Below are 19,003 nucleotides of genomic sequence, written 5' to 3' on the forward strand. Positions count from 1 at the left end.
ATCAGGCTCAGTGTGCCTCAATTTGGGCACCCGAAAACTGGGAAATACATACTGGCCATCTGTGAAAGTTTTAGTTTAAGTGACTTGTCCAGCATCACATAGGAATACTGTGGCAGAGGCAGGGATAGAATCCAGTTGTCTAGGGCTTTAACCATGCGACCAACCTTTCTCTTGCCTCATTCACCACACACCTTCCAACTTCTGCAATAAATGAGACGAAGGTTCTAAAGACAACCACCTCATTCACTATACAACCCTGATACATGCCCAGAGCACCACCCATCCTATGAACTGAATGAGGCAGGGGTCCTGTGGAAAATATAGTAGGGGATCATGTAATTAAAGACTGCATCATAACACACAAGAAGGCTGAATTAAGGTTGTATTTGCAACTTCAATTCTGGTATCTCTTGACGTTGCAACCTTAACATTCTTTTAATGTAGTTTTTAAAATGTAATTTTCTAGGTTTAAAAAAACAAAACTGAAAATAAAAACAAATTCCATCATGTGGAAACATAATGATCCCCACACTGGTCAGCAGCAGGGTTGAACCTCCAGGTTTACAGCACAGACCTTGACCACCTGAGCTAATGAAGTAGTTGATAGTAGCAGAATCTTTTATCCTCTGTAGGGGCCAGGCACTAGAGAAGAATGATATACATTTTGCCAGTGGGTTTCACAGATACTGCTGACAGCAGGATTTCTGTATCTCAGCACTCCTCTGGGTTCAATTCTAGGTTCTGAGGGGAGTGCCCTCTCATGGTTACAGACCCTGCTGCTCCTGTTCTTCACCATCCCCCCGCAAGCATGGCCCTTCCCTGCCCCCAATGTTTCTATCTCCCTCTGCTACTGCCCCCTGTAGCCAGTCCCATTCCCCCCCTTCTCCTATAACTGTAGCCTGCTGCCTCCAGTCTATCCCTGTGCCCATCTGTTCCTCACCCCTTTGCTTTAGAGTCAAGCTACTTCTTCCTTTTCCTTCATGCTGCCTGGGCATCAGCAGGGGAAGACAAAGATGAGTGAGGATAGCTAGTAGCCGCCAGGGAGGGAGCCAGAGGCAGGAAGAGAGTTTGTTATGGAGAGAAGAGAGTTAGGGCTGTGGGGGGAAGGTGTTGAAGAAGCTGGAGAAGAGGGGGGGGGGTGGGCTGGGTTGCAGTCAGCAGCAGCCTAGGGACTTGTGATGCTGTCCAGTGGTGGAGGGAGCCTGCGTGAAGGAACCTGGGACAGCCTCCTCCATTCTGCCCCTGCCCCTTTTCCTCACCACCACCACACACCTCTTACTGCCTGCCGCAGCGAGGGCTGGGGCCGCTGGTGGCTGCTGCCATCTTGGCCTCTCTCCAACAGACAGCTAGAGGCTGGCTCACGACTAACAGTGGAGAATTGCGAGCGTGTCTCCCTACCCCAGCTGTCACACCACAGCAGCCCACGGTGGACGGGATGAATGACGGCAGGGCGGCAAGGTTGTCAGAAGACATAATGGCGCTGCTGAACGCAGGTCATTCCCAAGACCTAACATCGGGCAGCAGTGTGTGTGTGTGTGTGCACACGCGTGTGCGTGTGCTTTGTCACCACAGAGCAGGGGTGGGCAAACGTTTTGGCCCAAGGGCCACATCGGGGTTGCAAAACGGTATGGAGGGCCGGGTAGGGAAGGCTGTGCCTCCGGAAACAGCCTGGCCCCCGCCCCCTATCTGCCCCCTCCCACTTCCCGCCCCCCCTCAGAACCTCCGACCCATCCAACGCCCCCCTGCTCCTTGTCCCCCGACAGCCCCCTCCTGGGACCCCCACCCTTAACCGCCCCCACCGGGACCCACCCCCTTTCCAACCACCTAACTGCCCGCCCCCTATCCACACCCCCTCCCCCTGACAGGCCCCCCAGGACCCCTGATCCATCCACCCCCCCGCCCCACTCCTTGTCCCCTGACCGCCCCTTCCTAGGACCCCTGTCCCTAACTGCCCCCCCAGGACTCCACGCCCTATCCAACCCCCCCTCCGCTGGAGTAAGGGAGGAGTCAGTGCTCATGAAATGGTCACAGCAGGATTTTTAGAATTGCCAACTTTCTAACTGCACAAAACCAAACACCCCTGCCTTGTGCCCCTCCCCGAGGCCCCGCCTCTTCTCTGATGCTCCACCCCCACTCACCGCTGTCCCCCTCCCTCCATTGCTCGCTCTCCCCCAGCTTCACTCACTTTCACTGGGCTGGGGCAGGAGGTTGGGGTGTGGGAGGGGGTGAGGGCTCTGGCTGGGGGTGCAGGCTCTCGGGGGCAGGAGGGGGCTTAGGGCTGGGGCAAGGGGTTGGAGTGTGGGCTCTAGCAGGGAGTTTGGGGGCAGGAGGGGACTCAGAGCTGGGGCAAGGGGTTGGGGTGTGGGCTCCGGCCGGGCGGCACTTACCTCAGGTGGCTGCCGGTCTGCAGTGCAGCGGGGCTAAGGCAGGCTCCCTGCCTGCCCTGGCTCCGCCCTGCTCCCGGACATGCCCAGCATGTCCGGCCCCTAGGCGGAGGTGCGGCCAGGCAGCTCTGCAAGGTGCCCACACTCGCAGGCACTGCCCCCACAGCTCCCATTGGCTGCTGATCTCGGCCAATGGGAGCTGCAGAGCCGGCGCTCAGGGCGGGGCCAGCACACAGAGCCTCCCTGGCCCCAGTGCCTAGGGGCCACAGGGACATGTTGCCACTTCTGGGAGCTGCACAGAGTCAAGGAGCCTGCCTTAGCCCCGCTGACCAGAGCCTTCAGGGTCCCTTTTCAACCGGGTGTTCCAGTCAAAAACTGGATGCCTGGCAACCCTAAGGCTTCTTGCAGCAGGACAGGGAAGTGGGACCTGGGCTGGAAGATAGCTGAAAAGCATGATGTCCCACACAATATAGAACTCTGGACAAAACCCACACTAGACTACATGCCCTCGGGAAAAACACACCTGCTTGGAAGGTTGCTATGTTCTATGCTGTGATTGGTGGGCGGTGTTATAGTACTTTATAATTTCATTGTTTTCTGTTTGATACTTGCCTTGTGATTTGAAACTCTCTTAACTTGACCCTTCTGCTACACTCGGCCACAAAGGAATGCATACCTTCTTACATAGCACTGCAACACTTTTGATATAACTAAATTATTTATTAAAGAATAGAGCAGCTATGTCGAATTTTCTGAATGAAAAACTACCAGGAGGGTCAGATAGATAAGCAAATATGGACACTTAAAGAACTTCAAGTTAAAAAAAAAAGGGAACCATTTTGGAGATGGGAGCCATTGTGGATTTTTTGGGAGGGGAGAAGAGGCATTGAGATGACATACTAGAGTCTTCTCGCTTGCATCAGTGTAAATGAATAACTGTATATAAGTTACATATGTGTAAAATCCTTCAGGCCCATTAAGTTTTACAAAATAGTAGCAGCTTGCTCAAAAGAGGAAATTCTAACAAGCTGAACTTATTCTACAAATGTCTTTGTACATCATAACACTGTATTATTATTATATTTTATATCCTTTAGTTACAAAGACACTATTCTTCCCCTGCAAGGAGATACACATACACTCCAAACACATAAAATTTCAAATTTAAATAGTTTCCCTGTTCTGTAGTACATTTTCATCTCATCTAGAGACACTAAGGGCCTATTTGGTACACGGAATAATAGAGTTGAGTCAAAACTAATGGAGTTATCAAAGATATTGCTGCAACTTCAAAAACTCCAGGTCACACTGATGTGGTGCTCAAATTATGCTCAAAATGTGAGCAGTGTTACAATGTACTAGAATAAAAACTTCCACTGAACAGATAAGTACAGAAGTAGACAATATTTTGTTTTAGCTTTTATACAAAAGAGAAAGCCATCTTACCATGAGATGTCCATGATAGACTTGTCAAATAGCTCATGTATGACAACTAAAGGTCGTTTCAGACATGTGAGCTTAAAATGGAAAAATACAGGAGACAGAAATTTAGAAATATTATACACAACCACATAATCCCATCCTCTTCCAGAATCTAATAGCATTTACCAAATCTTACCTCCTGCAGGAATGCTATCTGTATGGCTGATGATGTAAGATCTGGAGCGTACCTGGAGTTAGTCATTTCTCTATAAAGCACAACCCATTCCCTCAAAAGTTTGTATGACATTCAAGCCCCACTTTTTGAAACAGATTGACTCTTCTGACCAAAGTAGCCCTCTCTCTGTTGCAGATATAGAGCTCTCTACCAATTCAAAGTAATTCCAGACCCTGGAGAGGCTTCTGTTCCAACCTTAACTAAGATAAGGAGGTTGCTCATTGGTAACATAAGAGAAAGGCAGAACATAGATCAGGGTAATGCGCTCACTTTCAGACTATCAATGTGTAAGTAAGGAAAGCCAGTCAACAACAAAGGGAAACTACCAATTGTTCCTAAAGAAGGGCAGCCAACCCTGTATTTATGGATCAACTTGATACGACAATAAAGAACTGAATAAGCAAAAGAATTTCCCATAACTTGTTCCAAAACAAAGAGGTGCAGTACCTCTAATTCTCAGCCAGTATACTTAGCATCCCAGATACCTGGCTCTAACAGAAGCTGAAGTAGGAGAAGGTAGTATGGTTTAGTGAATAATGAGGTTACCTGGGATTCAGTAGAGCTGGGTTCTAATTTTGGATCTACCACAGACCTGCTGTGTGACCCCCAAGCGAGTTATTTCACCTCTTTGTTTCTGTTTCCCCTTCCACCATCTATTGGTCTTGTCTATTCAGACTGTAAGGTCTTCAGGGCAAGCACTCTCTCTTACTATGTGTCTTTGCTGTGCCTAGCACGAGATCCCAATCTCTGCAAGGCCCATTAGGAGCTATAATGGGACATACTTAAGTGACACTTTGATTAACAAAACACCGGTTATTTGATATTTTTGCCAGAAAGATTCAGTGTTATACACTTAAGTGATTGATGGATAAATATCACACTTAGGCTGCTTAGAAAGGAAACAGGGAATTACAGGTAGCAACTGGCATGTTCTGGCATATGTCCCTCATTATGAACCCATACACTTTTGTTTAAGCCAATTCGCTGCCTTATTACAGCTTCCAAACCAGTCAATCTTACATTAAAGTGGAGGAATAACCATTTTTATCCTCAGCCACAATTTGAAAATATAATTTTACTTTAGACTTTACAATAAAAGTCAAACCAGATGTTCGAAGACTTGGATTTTTTTTTCTTTTTTCTTTTTTTTTTTTTTTAAAAGTTCTTTCTACCCTGCCTCTATTTCCTGGCTGAAAGCAGAAGCTGGGGACTGAGGCCAGTACAAAGCAGGCAGGGGATCAGTCAATGCAGCAGCTAACTATGTTCCTTGCATTCTGCAGAGCAAGCTCAGGGGAAGCCAGATTCCATGGTAGGGTATGCTGAATATGGGATAGGAGGAAGGCTATTCAATACTCCTTTTTAACCTCATCATTCAATATGAGGCCCCATGCTTATTTACTGCTTACTACTCAAACCCTGTTCTGAAGACAAAATTATTATTATTATTAATTTCCTCATTTTTATGGCACTTATCACCATAGCATCTGAGTAGTTCACAATCATTAGCAGATTTATCTTCAGGATACATCCCTAGGGTGAGCTGGTATTCATATTTTCAATTTTACAGATGAGGGGCATTATTACAGCACTCTATATGTTCAAAGCACAGCTCCCATTGACTTCAGTTGCAGCTGTCAAGTGCTCAGAACTTCTGCAAATCAGGCTCAGTGGGTCTCAATTTGGGCACCAGCTCCTCTTCTCTGACAACAGCAGCATATTCTATCACTGACTCTCTTAGTCCCTCATGTACCATTAGCCCTTGGAACTGGATTCCCTAGGCCCTTTGCTTCCCGAGTTAGTTTCACAGAGGGAGAGATAGCATAGATTTGTTAGTCTCTAAGGTGCCACAAGTACTCCTTTTCTTTTATCCACAACCTAGTTTCTTCTGGGTCTCTGTACTGCCTACCTTGTTCTGGGCCAAACATCAGCAGAGACCTCAGTCCCCAAAACTTGATCGAGAATAAATCAAAATGTAAATTACAAAAATCAATGGGAGATTTACCTGAATATACTAGAAATTGTGGCTAAGGATATAATCAACTCTTCCTATAATTTTTAAAAATGTTTCAGTGCTTATTTCTAAAACAATTCAGGATAATGAAAACAAACTTATTCCAATGCAGTGTTTTCCTACAATCCCCTGACAACAGGCAGAGTGGCCAATAAAAACTCTATCTAAATGTAAGATCCTAATTCTGTACACCCTGATCTCTGTGCTAAGTCCTTTAGTTGTCCAAGTGATCACGTCAGCCAATGAAAGCAACAAAGGAAACTCACCCAAACAGAGAGGGACCGATCCTTACTGCCGACAGCACAGCAGCAATAGGGACAGCTTGGCTTGGTGGAGCTCCCATTCTTTTGTTTCTTTTTAAAGATTTTTGGATTGAATTTCTGAAAGGCAGAAAAAAAACAAGCCAAACATATTACAATCAATGAATTATTTTTAGGAGGTATTTGGAGTTTTTTAAGTTAATTTAATGCTCACAAATGATGTCAGGCTAACCTCTCTAGCCCGCATCACACGTTCAGCACAGACAAAAGCAATGTTGGTTTCCTCATACTGCCTACCCAATGTGTCTCAGCCTTGAGCTAGAAGGACACCTTCTATGGGTCAGAGTGTTTTTGTCTCCATAGTCAACTCAGTCTTTGACATCTCTGACAAATGCACCAACAGGAATACCACACTGTATTGGTTTTGTGATGTGAACATCAGCCTGTTTGGAACCAGACTGATTTCAAAGAAGCCACTGAAGAGGCTTCGGAAGGTAAACTTTTGGCCACTCCCGAAGTGGGCTGGATTTGAACTAGTGACCTAGCGTAGGGGTTCTCACAACAATTTTTCGGTGACAATTTTTCCTAAAATACTTAATTAACTTTAGGAAAAACAAATAAACATGCAAATATACATGTCCAACTCATCGTAAGTTATTTATGCAGAGATTCTTTTTGCAGACTCAATAATAAATATAACGTAGAGTTGTCTCTATTCTTTACTGGATCTAAACAGAATAGAAACACAAATAAGGTGCTTTGCGCATTCTTGTCTTTTTTTGTTGTTTCTTTTGCTTTTTTGATTGCTTTTTTGGTTGCTTTTTGAAAAAAGACTTGCTAGTTAGTAAGTCTGCTGCTGTGAAAAGTAATATTTGTTAATATCACTTTTCACAGGAGACTTACCAGCTAGCTGTGAGGCTGTGAAAAGTGTTATTAACAAACATACAAATATTAATTTTCACAGCAGACTTACTCAACCCTGGCAAGCCAGGGGACAAATTAAGCCCTCGATGGGGAGGTGGATAGGCAGACAGCGGGGGCCAGGGGCAATCTGAGGGTGGGGGTGAGCCAAGGGCCAGCACCTGCTGCCACATGGCTGGGGTCCAGGGGTGGAGCGCAAAGCCCCTTGACTGAAGCCTGCCACCCCATGGCTAAAGCCAGAAGCTGGAGCCTCACTGCCCCTGGGTAGGTGGGAACTCACTGGCTGCCTGCTCCTCCGGTGTTCATGGCTTCACAAGGGGTCAGGGTCCAACCCCTGATGGTGGCCCTAGGGGAGGGTCCACTGCTCCCTCCCACCACCCCTCATGTCACTGCCCAGGAGGCTGTGGCCGCAAGAAAAGCTCCTGGTGGCTGCATGCAGCCACTGTGGTCTCATTTGAGAAACGCTGGAGGGGGGTGAGGGTGGGGGGACAAAGGGGGCAATTGCCCAGGGGCCCAGGTGATTTTAAAGGGCCTGGGAGTCGCCAGTCACCACCACTGCAGCGCGGCCAGGAAATTTAAAAAAAAAGGAGGAGGGAAGGGTAAAGGGGGGGGGAGAAGAAGCCCTGCCTGTCCCCTCCCCCACCGCTTTCTGCTCTCAGCCCACCCACTGGCCAACTGAGGGGCAAGAGGGCTTCTCTCCACACCCTGGGAGATCAACAAGGTAGGGGCTGGCATCGGGCAGTGGGTGCTGAGAGGGACTAGGAGCCGTGCAGATTAATGCACGGGCCAACAGCGCCCATGCCCAGGGTGCTCCCAGCCAATTTGGGGCCCCCCAAAAAATGGGCACTCCAGCAGGCAGACAGCCCAAGCCACGGGGCGGAAGAAGCCCCGAGCTCACCTGGGCGCCCTGACAGAAGCCACGCCGGGCAGATGGATGGGCAGGTGGGAGAAAGACCTGGCCCAGGCAGATGCTGTGGGGAGGGGTGGAGGGAAGCCCTGAGCCCCAGTAGAAGCCACGCTGGATGGGGAAGCCCCAGAGCTCCGGCAGAAGCTACAGGAAGAAACAGGTTCCATGACAAGTCCCACTGACTTCAAAGGAGATTTGGCCCTGAGTAAAGAATGCAGGCATGAGGGAAACGGATTAGTTCTAGCCTCTCTGCCTTTTCTTTGGGTGGGGGAGGAAGGTGTTAAATATGAAACTAGAAGAGAGGTGATGAGGAAGAGATGGCAATTGTCAGTTCTCTCCTGTTTCTGCTTTCTAGCAACTGTACTAATAAGAATAAATGTTAATAGAATTGGGTCCGAGGCTGTACCTGAAGTCAGCAAAGGATACGTGGGGAGTGTAGAAGTTCCACTTCTTTATGTGGGCAGCCCTTTTCTAAGAGCTCAGTTGTGAGCTGCCTACATTGTGCCCACAGTGAGAAGTAAGAGATGAGAAAGGCATCACCTTACAATTCTGCACATGGAGAGAGAGGAAGGGGGGTACAGGGAAGACAGCAGGTTTGGGGAAAGTAAGTTGTACCAGAAAAAGTGCTTGTGCAGCTTACTTCCCCTAGGGAGCAAGAGGGAGGGGAGGAAGAGACCAAATAGTGATTGAGTCACAATTCAGTAGCCGATATGAACAAGGGGAAGCACAAATTCACAAATATGTTTGGTGCCAGGCCCACAAAAGGTTGATCCGGCCCTGGCCAGAAAAGTGCGCCCAGGAGCACAGCTGGCAGCTCACTGGGCACCAGCCAGCGCAGGCGCAGCACTGCCCAAATGTCAGGTGGACCGCATCCGTGCGGCTTGTGCGTGCATCAGCCGCTGCATGTGGTCCTGCTCCATGCTATCCCTTTCTAGGGGGCCCATTGACTGTTCTGCCCTGGGGCCCAGAATTGCTGTCAGCAGACCTGCTTCCAAATCCATGAAATAAAAAAATTGTACAGGTGAAAGTCTACACTTACCTTCAACTGACAGATTTTTAAACATCCATGTATCAATTAATAACTTTTATCATATTTACATCTACCTATATCAGCTGTTTCCCTCTGTTGCACATAAAATATCAAGAGAGCATATTTTCTCAAAGCTATACTTTAAGGAGATGTTACCCTTTAAATTTACTCACCACGACTGTCACTGCCTTGCGGTGCCCTACAAAATCCATGTTGGTTTTCCATCCATCTCTCTCAATGATCTGAGCAGTAGGTCCAGAATTATTCATGGCATGAGCAGAAACCAGATAGTGTCCATCAGGCGACCAGCTGAGACGCAGAACATGTGTTGTCCCTCCACACTGAGAAGAAAAAAAACACATTAGGCCTTTAAAGGGGTCTAGATTCATTGATCAGAGGCATTTATGACAACTTTTGAGGGTGCAGAAAAAGGAAAGTTAGATTTTACAAACTGTACGAGTGATTTCTTGTTTCTTTCAGGAGTATAACACAATTTCAGCAGTAACATTTCAGTACACTAAATTCTCAGAGCTTCATCCCTATCTACATTGTTGGTCCAATCTAAGTTCTGAAGCTGTAACCTAGGAGCTAGAAAGTGAATAAGAGTATCTGGTTATTGTCAGAAAAGATGCAAAAAAGGAGAATGACTGATATTGAAAAGAGGCTCTCCAGGACAATTTTTTACATGGAAAGAACACCTGAAAATACCATTCTTTATATTCTGCAAGAATGCAGAATTCTATAAAATACTGTACACCAAATGAAAAGGAGTACTTGTGGCACCTTAGAGACTAACCAATTTATTAGAGCATAAGCTTTCGTGAGCTACAGCTCACTTCATCAGATGCATATCGTGGAAACTGCAGCAGACTTTATATATACACAGAGAATATGAACCAATACCTCCTCCCACCCCACTGTCCTGCTGGTAATAGCTTATCTAAAGTGATCATCAGGTGGGCCATTTCCAGCACAAATCCAGGTTTTCTCACCCTCCACCCCCCCCACACAAATTCACTCTCCTGCTGGTGATAGCCCATCCAAAGTGACAACTCTTTACACAATGTGCATGACAATCAAGTTGGGCTATTTCCTGCACAAATCCAGGTTTTCTCACATCCTCCCCACCCCCATACACACACAAACTCACTCTCCTGCTGGTAATAGCTCATCCAAACTGACCACTCTTCAAGTTAAAATCCAAGTTAAACCAGAACATCTGGGGGGGGTGGGGTAGGAAAAAACAAGAGGAAACAGGCTACCTTGCATAATGACTTAGCCACTCCAAGTCTCTATTTAAGCCTAAATTAATAGTATCCAATTTGCAAATGAATTCCAATTCAGCAGTTTCTCGCTGGAGTCTGGATTTGAAGTTTTTTTGTTTTAAGATAGCGACCTTCATGTCTGTGATTGCGTGACCAGAGAGATTGAAGTGTTCTCCGACTGGTTTATGAATGTTATAATTCTTGACATCTGATTTGTGTCCATTTATTCTTTTACGTAGAGACTGTCCAGTTTGACCAATGTACATGGCAGAGGGGCATTGCTGGCACATGATGGCATATATCACATTGGTGGATGTGCAGGTGAATGAGCCTCTGATAGTGTGGCTGATGTTATTAGGCCCTGTGATGGTGTCCCCTGAATAGATATGTGGGCACAATTGGCAACGGGCTTTGTTGCAAGGATAAGTTCCTGGGTTAGTGGTTCTGTTGTGTGGTATGTGGTTGTTGGTGAGTATTTGCTTCAGGTTGCGGGGCTGTCTGTAGGCAAGGACTGGCCTGTCTCCCAAGATTTGTGAGAGTGTTGGGTCATCCTTTAGGATAGGTTGTAGATCCTTAATAATGCGTTGGAGGGGTTTTAGTTGGGGGCTGAAGGTGACGGCTAGTGGCGTTCTGTTATTTTCTTTGTTAGGCCTGTCCTGTAGTAGGTAACTTCTGGAAACTCTTCTGGCTCTATCAATCTGTTTCTTTACTTCTGCAGGTGGGTATTGTAGTTGTAAGAAAGCTTGACAGAGATCTTGTAGGTGTTTGTCTCTGTCTGAGGGGTTGGAGCAAATGCGGTTGTATCGCAGAGCTTGGCTGTAGACGATGGATCGTGTGGTGTGGTCAGGGTGAAAGCTGGAGGCATGCAGGTAGGAATAGCGGTCAGTAGGTTTCCGGTATAGGGTGGTGTTTATGTGACCATTGTTTATTAGCACTGTAGTGTCCAGGAAGTGGATCTCTTGTGTGGACTGGACCAGGCTGAGGTTGGTGGTGGGATGGAAACTGTTGAAATCATGGTGGAATTCCTCAAGGGCTTCTTTTCCATGGGTCCAGATGATGAAGATGTCATCAATATAGCGCAAGTAGAGTAGGGGCTTTAGGGGACGAGAGCTGAGGAAGCGTTGTTCTAAATCAGCCATAAAAATGTTGGCATACTGTGGGGCCATGCGGGTACCCATAGCAGTGCCGCTGATCTGAAGGTATACATTGTCCCCAAATGTGAAGTAGTTATGGGTAAGGACAAAGTCACAAAGTTCAGCCACCAGGTTAGCCGTGACATTATCGGGGATAGTGTTCTTGACGGCTTGTAGTCCATCTTTGTGTGGAATGTTGGTGTAGAGGGCTTCTATATCCATAGTGGCCAGGATGGTGTTATCAGGAAGATCACCGATGGATTGAAGTTTCCTCAGGAAGTCAGTGGTGTCTCGAAGGTAGCTGGGAGTGCTGGTAGCGTAGGGCCTGAGGAGGGAGTCTACATAGCCAGACAATCTTGCTGTCAGGGTGCCAATGCCTGAGATGATGGGGTGCCCAGGATTTCCAGGTTTATGGATCTTGGGTAGTAGATAGAATATCCCAGGTCAGGGTTCCAGGGGTGTGTCTGTGCGGATTTGATCTTGTGCTTTTTCAGGAAGTTTCTTGAGCAAATGCTGTAGTTGCTTTTGGTAACTCTCAGTGGGATCAGAGGGTAATGGCTTGTAGAAACTCGTGTTGGAGAGCTGCCGAGCAGCCTCTTGTTCATATTCCGACCTATTCATGATGACAACAGCACCTCCTTTGTCAGCCTTTTTGATTATGATGTCAGAGTTGTTGTAGCTCACGAAAGCTTATGCTCTAATAAATTGGTTAGTCTCTAAGGTGCCACAAGTACTCCTTTTCTTTTTGCGAATACAGACTAACACGGCTGTTACTCTGAAACCTGTACACCAAATATTCATCATCCTGGTTAGTGACATGGCTGCAACACATCAGTTGCAAATTATGAGACCCAAGTTTGCCAACCCACTACCTCACAGACTCTAAATGGCTGAATGCAAATGAGTGACTATGAAGAACATTGCTAGCCACATCACTACAAACTTACTGCAAAACAATCTACTCATTAGCCCCAGACCCGGAGAGGTCTGATTGCCTTCCTAGCCAAAGTAAAGTAACCAGGCAAACAAAACAGATTTTGGTACTTGCCTTCATGTTTTTACAGCAGATATGCAAGTCTAGTCAAAGTCACTGTACTACATTTGCATCCTGCTCAGAGGATGATAGACAAACTTACTAGGTCTGCAATTCATAAAGCTATTAGCACCTGGCAGATCACTGACTGTGATTAATCTTCAAAAATATTTGATAAAGCTAAGACTACAGTATTTTGCATGTGAACCCTATTAAAATTAAAACTACAAAGGCATCAGTGCAATGAAAAACTGGGAAACAGCACCCCCACCTATTGTTGGCTTTATCTCAATTGCCTGGAGACACTTCCCACCCTCCAACCCCTAAAACAACACACCAAGCCACAACACAATGCCCTTGGCAATCATATTATAAAACGCTTAGTGCTGGTAAGGTGCAAATATTGCTCTTCAAAGCTAGGACTTTAACAAACACAAAGACTAAGTTTTGTTTGTTTATTTATCTACTCCTATATGGGCAGAGGGAAGGTATCCTGCCAGAGGGAAGATACCTGCTGCAAACAGGGGAGCAGGATTGATATGCTCCACAGGCAGCTCTATCCAGCCCTTGCAGCTGTGGCATAATGTGCCTCTTTACAGGGATATGGGAGGGCAGAAGCAATCATTTGGGTTAAGACACACTATTCACAAAGGTTTGTTGATATGGTCTGAACTCAGTTATTTCATGTTCACAAATAGTTGAAACCCCCTTTTTGGGCAGAAAGTCACAGGAGAAGCAGAGAGCTAACTTGTACACATAGGTGGTACTAGCCCATTGGGGGCCATATGCAGGAATATTTTTGCATGCACGCACACACACGCATATACACACCACAAAATAAAAAACAAATAGGGGGGCCCCTTGAGCTGCTCAGGGTCCTAAGCAATTGCTTAGTCTTCTTAGGCCTAGTGCCAGCTCTGCTTGTACAGTTGGGAACTCCAGGTGGGATAAGAGTAGGCACAAACCACACTGTAAGCATTTCAGTCCTGTTTCATTAGCTAATATTTGTACAGGGCTTTGAAGAGCAGAAGTATTATAACTGTTTTTTAATTTGTTCACTACGTGCTCCTTAACACACGACAGATACCTCATCAAATGGTTTTGTGATGCTGGTTTCTAACTGCCAGTCCATGGTCCGCCACACCTTCAAGCTTCGATCATCAGCCTGAGAGGCTATATATTTCCCAACAGGATCCCAGGTCAATCCCTTCACCAAGCCAGAGTGTCCCTTCAGAGTGGCAAGAATTTCTGCGTACAGCAAAAAGTTAAGAGATAACACTTGGATGCTACCATTCCCTTAAAAAGGTTATTTAATTATAGACAAAAAGTCTAGTGGAGATTTCTAGGGTCCTTCTGAAGCACCATATTAAATGCAGCCTGACATTTTTGTTGGATGGTCAAACACCAATGTACCAATCAAGCTCAACCTATGTTCAAATTAAGCTTCTTGTACAAATGAAGCAAGAAACAAAAAGGGTATTCTGACAGCATAATGAATGCAAGTCATTGTGCAAGAGATCCAGACCAGCAAAGACCAGTTTATTATGAAACTTTTGTCAAGCACTGGAAAGTAAACAGCAGTTTAATTGGAACCTAGTTAAAATATGCACTTATTCCTCCCTCTGTTCTCACTAACCATCACAACAGCTTCAACGTGGTGCATTTGTGTACATGATCTATGTCCAGGTTACATATTAAATACTGTTTAAGCCTGACAGGCCCACTAACCTAGGGACAATGATATCTATACCACCCTGTTGGACAGTGTTCAACTGCCACTCCTGATCTCTTGCCTCTCAGATTGTTTAAGGGGAGGCTGGGAGCACTGTATAACAGCATTTTTAGCTTGGGAGGGTATCACCTCAGGTCAACTCTTCTAGCCATTTAAAAGTGAGGCTTTGATGGGCTTCCAAAGATGGTAGCTGCTATGTGGAACAGGCACAAAAGCAGAAAATAGGAAAAGAAGGAATTCTTAGAACATCTTCAGGATTTGAAAGATATATATATATGTTTTAAAAACAAGCCAAAAGGGAAAATACTAGTAACGGTGATGTTTATGTAAAATCAACAGCACAATCTGAACATAACTGCTCTTTATAGTGGTGGTGTGATCCACTTCTGATTTTCAACAGCTGAGCAGATTCCAAGGTATTAGTCACTATAGTAAGGGCAGGATGCCTGCTCTAAAATACACCCTATCTGTTCATAGTCAATGAAAGACACTGACACAAAAAGCAGTTAGTTTTTGTCACTGATAATTATATTTGTATATACATATCTGAATTAAAAAAGTTCCCACCTGGGAATTTGACAGCATTCCAGATGACAACGGTGTTATCCACACTGCAGGAGGCCAGCCAGGCATCATGAGGAGACCATGCCACATCCATGACATCTATTAAAAAAAAAGTCCTCTATCTATATGAAAAATTGCACTGGAGCTGCAAATTGATGGCCAAATAGATTTAACTGATTTCACCAATTAGTGCAGCCCGTTTCAGAGATGTACTTGCTATGCATGTTACATGAACACTATCTAATTTGAGACTCAAAAGTAAAACTACCACCACTATGGTCCATATAAAGCAAATGAACCAAGGGAGTGAAAAGGAAGCCTTCCTTTGACTGAGCCACACGCAGAAGGAGCTGTGCTAAGTCACAAACTAATATTCCCTTATATCACAACAAACTATTTATATTATTTCCATATTTAATATCCGATTACAAGATGGTTAATAAAAACCATAAGCTATTTCACCTGCAGAACCATTTTTTATTGTTCCATTCCCCTCAAGGTATTCTTTAGTCAAGGCTTATTTTTTAACTTTAGGACAGATCATTTAAATAAGCACAATCAAGTTATATTATATGTAGCTCTGTTACCATCTGGCAGTTGATAAATACCTTTTTATTTTGCTTTTGACAAAAAGCAATAAATACAGAATCAGATTATAAATTCAGCCATAATAAGATTTCCCATTCTGGTGATTTTCCTTTATTGAAATTCGGTTTTTCCAGTTTCCTCTAATCTTTGTGTCATCTTTAATATGGGACCCAAAAGGAAAATAGAGACTTAGAAGCAGCTTTACTGCCATCTAAGAAAATGTGCCAGGTTGCAACCCATGCGGTGTGCCATGGATGCTGAGATCCTTCTACATACTGTTAGTGTGTCCCAGCTGGGCTGCTAGCATATCCACAAGAACACTAAAGGCTGGTAGCCCTAGAACAGTTATATCTCCTTTCCCCCATATTTCACTAAAAGCCTCCAAATCCTTTAAAGACAAAGTTGTATTTTTTATTATTTCAAAATTGGTCACAACATACTGAAGGGGAGGAAAGGTGGTCTTGTGGTTAAGGCACAGGACTAGTTATCAAGACCTCTATTTGATAGCTTGTGCACCCTGCTCTAAAATCTTAGGGAAACTAATTACAGACATTCATTACTTGCAAGTTTTTCTGCTTCTACTCCAAAGCTTTTATGCAGACAGGAAGAATAGTCCAGTGGTTAGGGCATTAGCCCAGGATTTGGAAGATCTGGGTTCCAGTCCCTACTCCACCAGACTTCCTGTGTGACCCTGGGCAAGTCACATCCTCTCTGCCTCAGTTCCCCATCTATTAAAAATTGAAATTATAGCACGTCCCTACCTCACAAGGGTGTTGTGAGGATCAGTACATTAAAGATTGGGAGGCACTTGCAGTTGTATGGCTTAATGGGGGGCTGTATAAGTACCTAAGATAGAGAGCTGTAGAAACATGATGGCCAAGGTGTTTACAGGAACCAGAATCTCCTCTGTCCAAAAGACTTGATTTGCACTTAGTGAAGCAGCAGCAGGAGATACCACAACACAATATTATTCCAACCCAGATGGAAAAAAATATCTCACTACCACAGTCCACTGTGAAACACTGATGGAAACCACACAGCCCCTTCGGACAACTACAAAATTAACACATGCTTGTCATTTTTTATAACCAACTTTTTATAATTCATGTCAAAATAACATCATTCCACTATAATAAGATAGTAAACAGAAGACACTGTTTAAGATAATACTAACAATAAAAAAGTATTATCCACATTTTACAGTTGAGCACACAGCCTTGCAGAAGTTAAGTTATGTGCTCATCATCACAGAGCACAATGGTAAAGTCAGGAACAGCATCCAGGAATCCTGACACCCAGTCCCCTGTTCTAGCCATTAGACACATTGCCTCCCTTAAATAAAAGCCATCTTCTTCTCCCCCCTTTTAAGGCTCCTGACACGTGATGCTATTTCCTCATAACCAGTTTTAATAGTTAGTGATCTGCTGTGTAGTGAGGAGTTCTATGACCAACTGATTATATTGTGAAAAAGAAAAATACCATGTTAATGTATACAAAATATTTTTCAATATACTCTATTCAGATTTATTCTACACCTTTTCACTTACCCCCTGAATGGCTTCTGAGAATTGAAACACATCTCCACTGTTCTACATTAGCAAGTTTACTACTGGAACCAAACACAGTGCTAGGTCCAATGTACCTAGTTAAAAAAGGACCAGAAGAGTTATTCACAGAAACCACCTCAACAAGTTACTCATTAACTGTTTGTTTTAGAATATAGTATAGCTGTACAAGTCTACTTTCTGCTCAGATATTATCACAATGGAGAATGACACGAAAATAGCAATATTGTTTTATATGAAAGTGAAACTGATAATACCTTTAAAAGCTACATAAATATACTCTATACTACTATGCTTCCTAAAGCAAGTTGATAATGCTAAAACGTAAAATATCTCTTTGAAGAGTATAATAGTGAAGCTGTCTCCAAACCCAGGGAGAAAATGGCTCACCTCCTACCCAGAAAAGAGAACACACTAATGGAAACAGACTACTGTTCAAGACACAGGTTATCAGAACAAACTTCCAATGTTACTGATCTGCAACTGTGACTTCCTCCCTGCATGCTCTTAAGGCAAGGACTTAAGACTTAAGACTTAGCACTGGGGGAAATTTTGTGAAAATAGACAGAGATAACTGTTAAAATTAAAATACAAGTTGAAAAGGAAAAACATGCTTACGCAGCTCGTTTCCACACCATGATCAGTTTGTCATCGCCCCCTGAAGCCAAATAAACCCCATTGTTTGACCACCGCACACAGTTCACACAGGCTGGAAAATGAAAAAAAAAAAAAAAAGTTTATAAGATGAAAAGCCAAAAAAACCCCCATGGTTCCATAATGAGAGCAGATTTCATTTTAAGCAGAGTTTGGCAGTAGATGCTTGGAATTTGCTAAATATGCTCACTCCACTCAAAGCAGTTACTTTATCTGCTTCAGATAAATGGATCGGCACTTATCTTTCAATACCAGATGAATAACTTATCTAAGTTTCAACAACAACCTATTCTGTCTAAAAAACATTTAACAAAAATATGGTTTAAAGGGGAAAAAGTAGCAGTTGTCTGACTAAGGAAATTGTTTGTGATAAATGAAATTGGATTAAATTACACATGCAACCTGGAAACACTATATTTTCAAGAAAATCAAGGAGCATATTATTCAGATGAGCTCATTTCAAACATTTTGCATGCATGGTACAATATATTTTAAGACTATAATCAATATATTTTATTTGGCATCTCTTCTATCTTAATTCCTTCTCCTGCCCTTCTCTATAATCCAACTGGTTTTCAAAAATGATCTACAAGTTATTTTTTGGCCCCACCAAATTAGATGGAAGAGACTTATATGCAAGGGATCTCCAGATGTATCTGAAGAACTGTCCAAAACATATTCTATAGCTTGACAAGGTTTTCTGCTGAACATCTAAAAAAGGTATGTAGCTGAGGTCTGAGACCCTCTGCAGAACATCACATATTCTTTACTGCTGAACAGAGACTTATATTTTTTCATTAAAGACAGACGTACTAACAGGTAATTTGCCAAGGCTCAAAGTCTACAGAGAATGCTTCTATGTTACCTAAGTGATTGTCCATCTGACAAAGCATCTTGGGAATATTTTCATTCTTTTCATCTTCCTCTTTGAGGACGGGAGCCATACTCCAGATCACCACCTTCCCAGAATCCTGTCCTGAAGACAAAGAAGAAATCAATATTTTATAGAGAACAAAAATTTGTCTGAACTTGTTTTCAATTTCATAGAAAATACTGGCTCTCTGATACTGCAGCAATAGGTGCCCTAAAAATCTTTAACACAAAGATATACTTTTAGAGTTCATATTCATTTGCTGGTATTCAAACTGTGCTTTTCTTTCATTTACCACAAAGCTATTAAGATGATCACATGTAATTTTTCAGAAATAGTAAAAGTCATACTGTATATAAAAGTAATATTTTGACTGTGATTTGTCATGTACACAAAAATTAAATTTAAGTTCAAGGAAAGGGGGCATT

General features: G+C 43.9%; 1 protein-coding gene across 1 annotated transcript in view; it reads right to left on the reverse strand.

The window, feature by feature from the left end:
- HIRA (histone cell cycle regulator) overlaps positions 1-19,003 on the reverse strand; it is a 63,870-nt gene that overhangs the window by 28,933 nt on the left and 15,934 nt on the right. The window contains exons 3-10 of the mRNA XM_073312713.1: positions 18,570-18,680; positions 17,669-17,759; positions 17,033-17,127; positions 14,901-14,996; positions 13,689-13,849; positions 9,344-9,511; positions 6,319-6,432; positions 3,831-3,901 (exon numbers count right to left, since the gene is read on the reverse strand). Of these exons, the coding sequence (XP_073168814.1) occupies positions 3,831-3,901; positions 6,319-6,432; positions 9,344-9,511; positions 13,689-13,849; positions 14,901-14,996; positions 17,033-17,127; positions 17,669-17,759; positions 18,570-18,680 (907 nt within the window). The remainder of the gene's footprint in view (positions 1-3,830; positions 3,902-6,318; positions 6,433-9,343; positions 9,512-13,688; positions 13,850-14,900; positions 14,997-17,032; positions 17,128-17,668; positions 17,760-18,569; positions 18,681-19,003) is intronic.

This window comes from Lepidochelys kempii, chromosome 15 (genome assembly GCF_965140285.1).
Source record: "Lepidochelys kempii isolate rLepKem1 chromosome 15, rLepKem1.hap1, whole genome shotgun sequence".
In the NCBI taxonomy this organism is placed as follows: Eukaryota; Metazoa; Chordata; order Testudines; family Cheloniidae; genus Lepidochelys; species Lepidochelys kempii.